General features: G+C 38.0%; 1 protein-coding gene across 1 annotated transcript in view; it reads right to left on the reverse strand.

The window, feature by feature from the left end:
• LOC103193262 (protein adenylyltransferase SelO-like) overlaps window positions 1–6,245 on the reverse strand; it is a gene marked incomplete at its 5' end in the record, with an annotated part of 95,354 nt that overhangs the window by 58,753 nt on the left and 30,356 nt on the right. The window contains 4 exon segments of the mRNA XM_042780343.1: window positions 2,857–2,872; window positions 3,026–3,122; window positions 5,099–5,166; window positions 6,074–6,172. Coding sequence (XP_042636277.1) covers window positions 2,857–2,872; window positions 3,026–3,122; window positions 5,099–5,166; window positions 6,074–6,172 — 280 coding nt within the window.

Below are 6,245 nucleotides of genomic sequence, written 5' to 3' on the forward strand. Positions count from 1 at the left end.
AACTACAAGATAGAATGGACTGTTCTAAACTGGGGAAGAAAATTATAAATCACAGGGTAACCTCAAAGAAAAATGATAAACCTTCACATCAAAAGAAAAAAAGAGGACCAGCACAAATATTTAGCAAATACCAAAACAATAAGAAACGAAGGAAGTGATAAAACAATTCATAAACAAAACGAGCTCAGCATAGAAAATTATATGGAACAAAGAAATCAACACCACGAAAAAGCACGTAACAAAAATGACAGCAACAAATTCATATTTGCCGATAATTACATATCTGGCAAGGGACTCATCTCTAAGATCTATAGAAAACTCCAACATCTCAACAGCAAAGGGATTAACAATCCAATTGAAAAATGGGCAGAAGAAATGAACAAACACTTCACCAAGGAGGATATTCAGGTGGCTAGGTAATACATGAAGAGAAGCTCACAATCATTGACCATCAGAGAGATGCAAATCAATACAACAGTGAGATACTGTCTCACCCTAGCATTGATGGCAAGGTTCAATGAGCCAGAAAATAATAAATGCTGGCGGGGATGTGGAGAGACTGGGACACTCATACACTGCTGGTGGGACTGTGAAGTGATACAAAGACTGTGGAAAGTAATATGGCGATTCCTTAGAAAGCTGGAATTGGAGATACCATTTGAACCAGCAATCCCATTACTAGGTATATATCCTAGAGAGGTAAGAGCCAGGACAGGAACAGATATATGAACACTCATGTTCATCGCAGCATTATATACAATAGCAAAAAGATGGAAACAACCTACGCGCCCATCAGCGGAAGAGTGGATAACCAAACTATGGTACATACGCATAATGGAACACTATGCAGCACTAAAGAATAATGTAGAGTCTGCAAAACACTGCAGATGAACTTGGAGGACATAATGCTGAGTGAAATAAGTCAATCACAGAAGGACAAATATAGTATTAGTTCACTGTTGCGGAGAGCAAAGGAAAGGTTTATATATGGATGGAAAATTTGTTGGTTGCCAGCCGTGGGAGGGGAGCGAAGGGAACACTAACCCCCCCACAGAAAAGAAAAATGCATTGACCAATGTCACTCTAGTTTTGTATATTTCACAGTACATAAATTATATTTCAATAAAATTCATTTAAAAAAAAGTTAAAAATATTTCCTCAATACAGTTAATTATGGAAATGTGTTTCAAGGATCACATTAGATTCTACCTTATTATGTTATAAAAGTGGATGAGTTCAATACAAGTTCACTGAGCATCAATATAGAAACAGATGAGTTCAATACACATTCATTGAGCATGTATGCCATGCCCTGTGAAACTGCTAGGAAAATAAGAATGACAAGATACAGACTCAAACCTCAAAGAGCACATTGTCTATCAAGACAGAAGTACGTATGAAAAAATAGTAATATTTCAGTAATAAGTGCAGTAACAGACACAGCAAAAAAAGTATAGAGGTAACAGATTAGAGAATGATTATTTATGTGTGGAGGGTCATTAAGACTTCACAAATGAAGTGACAACAATTGGTAAATGTCTTAAGTTAAATATTTAAAGTACTGTGTATCATACATCTATCATATTTTTTCCCTATTTTAACCAAGTATTATAGTTAATTAAAAGAGCACTGGTGGTGTGTGCCTAAGGCATTTGACTACTAACCGGAAGGTTCGTGGTTCAAACCCATCAGCTACTCTATGAAAGGAAGACTAGGCAATCTACTTCCATAAGATTTACTGCCTTGGAAACCCAATGGGGGTCACTGTGAGTCGGAACTGACTCGATGGCAGTGGATTTGGTTTTGGTTTATTCCAGTTAATTAAGGAGCTCTGGTGGTGCAGTAGGCTGGCGGTTCAAACCCACCAGCTACTCCTCAGAAAGAAGGTTGGGCAATCTACTTCTGTAGTGATACTGCCTCAGAAACCCAAGGAGGGGTCGCTGTGAGTGGGATCCAACTCCACAGAAGTGGTTGCATTTTTTTTGCATTGGTGGTGCAGTGCCTAAGGCATTTAACTGCTCACCAGAAGGTTAGCAGTTCAAACCCACCAGCCACTCTGCAGAAGGAAGACAGGGCAATCTTCCTTTTACATCCGTAAAGATTTACTGCCTTGGAAACCCAGTGGGGGTTGCTATGAGTCAGAATGTACTCGATGGCAGCGGGTTTGGTTTGGTTTGGGTATTCTAGTTAACTGACTAACTGTTCTTGTTGATTGCTTTGGACAAGATAGTATCCAGAAGAATATTAGGGTTGCAAATATGCTTTGGGAAGAATTAATTGTTTTTGCCCCCTTGAAATAGCCCTTCCTCTGCCTTCCCTCAGAAATCTTCAGTAAAGAGTACTCTGTTCATAAAGTTAGTCTTTTTTGTTTGTTTGCTTTCTTCCTGTAATGGGGCTGAGCTTCACATCTGGGTCAACTCAGTGTGAAACAGGTACCATCACACTTGTCAAATGAGAGTCCAGGTAAAGAAGAGACATGAAACAGAGGAAGCACCCAAGAAATGGCAGAAATCAGGAGCACTTTGACTCTCTTAAGGATGCAGAATGAGGAAATTTGAGTCAATTCCACCTAGATCCCTAAGTAGCATAAAGGTTTTTAGCTGCAGTGGTCTAAATATGTACTAGATCATTTATTCCCTGAGAAAGAGACTCAAACTTTTTTTTTTTTTTTGTCTCCTAGAAAACTCACATGGTGTCAAGCACATGAACCAAAAAACCAAACTCACTGCTGATGAGATGAATTCTGACTCAGAGCGACCTTACAGGACAGCACAGACCTGCCCAGGGCTTCCAAGACTGCAATCTTTGGAAGCAGCCTACTTCATCTTTCTCCCATGGGGCCAAGCGCTTACCCACTACACCACCAGGGCTCCTGTTAAGCATATAGCAAGTGTTAAAAATATTTATTAATTGAAATTCTTAGTTTTATTCATAAGACAACAAAAAACAACTAACTTCACAGTGTGTAAATAAGAATAGTTTCCCAACTGTCTTCTCTCATTTAGAAAAAATATAATTTTCTAACCTTAGTAAATCCAGCTCACCATAATGAGTCAAAATTTCTAATGATCCAATTCTGAACCATGATTTTGCAACACGCAAAAAAAAAAAAAAACCTGCACCTTAAAATGAAAACATATTGTTATTATTTAAGCATAAAACTTTTTAAAGCTATATGAATATAGCACAATATGATTTCCTTAAAAGTGAAATTATTGGAATAAAAAAGAAATATAGTAACTGAAATTTATCAGAAAAACAACTAATTTACACCCTATAAAGGATTGAGCACTTTTTTCTATTACTTTAAGTCTGAATCAGTTAGAATTTTAGGAACCACAACCTTTTAGAAATGCCAGGGCTCCAACCTAGGTAAAGGTTACCAGGTTATTAGGCTTCCACCATCAGATCCCTAAACTTAAAAAAAAAAAATGCCATCAAGTTGATTCCAACTCACAGTGACCCTCATTGGGTTTCCAAGGCAGTAAATCTTTTCAGAAGGAGATTGCTCATCTTCTTTCCACAGTGTACTTGGTGGATTTGAACCACCAACCTTCTGGTTAGCAGTCAGATGACTTAGGCACTATGCCACCAGAAACCCTTGATTTTTCCCCTGTACCTCTGTGGTGGTTATGTTTGTGTGTCACTTGGCTGGACCTGGTTGAGTGGCTAGGCAGCTGGTCGTAGTTATTCTCCATGATGAGACTAGAAATCAACTCCATGGTGGGATCTACCACAAGCAGCTGAGCAGCTGCTTTGGGTATGTGTTCTGTTTCCTGTTTATAAGGAGAAGCTTTGTGAATGGTCTCTAACCTGTGATGCTTGGACCCTGCATGTGGTCGTGTCATTGCTCAGCAGCCTGCTATGCTCTGCTGACCATGGGACTTACAATGGACTTAAAAGTTAATGGCCTGCAGTGTGGTTTGGTAACATCAGGACTGTGCCTTTTTACTTGTCAACCCTGGAGCTTCTCAGCCTCAGCAGCCAGCAGCTGAGTGAAGAAACGCCTCTAGCTCCAGTGGGCCAGGAGCAGGAGGCAGAGCCGGACCCCAAGGTTGAGGGGCTTTCACCCAGCCCCTAGAGCCTGGCACTTTGAACTTAGACTTAAAGCCTCCAAATTGTAAGAATAAACTCCTATTTGTTAAGACCATCCCATTTGTGGTATATTCTTGTCAGAGCAGCACTAGGTAACCAGAACAACCTCATACTAAAATAGGAAATTATTGAATTACTTGTTCTGAATAAATTATATTGCAACTGCCCTCCATTAGTGTAAACCCACTGTCATCAAGTGAATTCTGACTCACAGTGACCCTAAAGGACAGAGTAGAACTGCCTCATAGGGTTTCTAAGGCTGTAAATCTTTATGGAAACAGACTGTCTCATCTTTCTCCCATGGAGTAGCTGGTGAATTCAAATCATTGACCTTCTGGTTAGCAGCTGAATGCCTCAACCACTGTGCCACCAGAGCTCCTTTCCATTAGTGTAGCAAATTCAAAATTACCCAGAAGAAATAAATGTTTGAATATGTTCTAACTTATGCATGTACTGAAGAAATAAAAATGAACCCATAATTTTGTTTTTAGCTTTCTTCTTTCTTGATTATAGATATTCCTAATATAATCAGTAAATACAATTCATGTTTCATTCTTATAAAAAAAAGTGTACTTGTTTTTAGATGTCAAGATAAAGTTTATAGCAGAGTGACACACTCTATGTTTATTACAGCAGAACCTTCTGCTCTGCTGGCCCTGTCCCTCAACACATTAACATACTTACTTCTACTTACAGGCTTTTGTTTGTGCTGTTCTCCCCTGCTTTGCACACTCGATTCCCTCTTCTCCCCCTACTTAAATTCTACCCTATCTTATGCTCAAGATCTATTCCTACCTTCTCCACAAAACTAAAATGATCTTCCCTTTATTGTCCTCTGATAATTTATTGTTCATTGTTCTGTGTCTTCTCTCTGCAAAGACTGTATGTTCCTTAAGACCAGACACTATAACATACATTCAGGACATGGGAAAGTATATTTTATTACAATACTGAAATGCTGAAAGTACATCTTGAAAAACCCAGTACATGTTTAAGATCTTACCTCGTTCTTTCATAAAATTTCCATTGTAAAACTGATCTCTCCATACATCATCATCACTTACAATCACACTAAAATTAAGAGAATCAAAGTTATGTTCCCTGTTCAAAAAGAGTTCTAATCTTTGAGTAATATCTACTTAATCTCCACTACTTGTGTAATTATAAAGATAACAGAACACAAATTAGTGGTCTCAGGATATTCATAATTATAGACATATGTGTCAAAAGCTATTCATATAGATACAAACAGTATCAAGAACACCATTTCATGAAGTTACTAATGTAATAATAACCAGTATTTAATGAACATTACTCTGAACCAGACCATGCTGATCACCTTATATTTCATTTAACCTTTACAACAAAGGACATTTATGGTAGTTTGTTGTACAGGATATTGTCAGAAGACATGTAATTAGTAAGTGGCAGAGCCTGGTTTTTAAATCCAAGTCTGACACTAAAATCCTGGTCTGTAAAAGCTTTAAAAAAAAAAATCACAATTTGCCCTTTAATTCCTCATTGAAATATGTAAGAAAAATGAAATCAAATACAGACATTAACAAAATCACTCTAGCATAGGCCTCTCATTTTTTCATTAAGCCACCATTCAAAAAGCCAGAGGGGGAGAAAAAAAACCCTCCCTGACATCAAGTTGATTCTGACTCACAGCAACCCCCACTGGGTTTCCAAGACTATAAATATTTATGGAAGTACATTGCCTCATCTTCCTCCTGTGGAGCAGCTGGTGGCTTTTGAACTGCCAGCCTTCTGGTTAGACCAAATGCCTTACTCACTATGCCGCCAGAGCTTCTCTATTAGAAAAAGTACCATTCTATTATAGTAAATCAGCTATCAAGAAGGACTTGAAACGACAGAAACTATAAAAAATCATGCCATCTGAGATTTATCCGCTCAATTTACTGATTCATTTCTAAAGATAACATGATCCAGTTAATTCCAGGGAAACAGGAACTACCTTGCAGCTCTCCTAGTTGGGATTCCAAGATAATGCATAGTCTCCCTACATAGAAATTCTCTCACCGAAGAACGAAGTACAGCTCTGCCATCGCCATTTCTACAGGAAATAAAATTTAAAAGATTTTCATATGTAACTAAAATAAAATCTATTTTAATTTAGCTCACTTAAA

Source organism: Orycteropus afer, unplaced genomic scaffold (assembly GCF_000298275.1).
Source record: "Orycteropus afer afer isolate SDZICR_OR568_19922 unplaced genomic scaffold, OryAfe1.0 scaffold00035, whole genome shotgun sequence".
Classification (NCBI taxonomy): Eukaryota; Metazoa; Chordata; class Mammalia; order Tubulidentata; family Orycteropodidae; genus Orycteropus; species Orycteropus afer.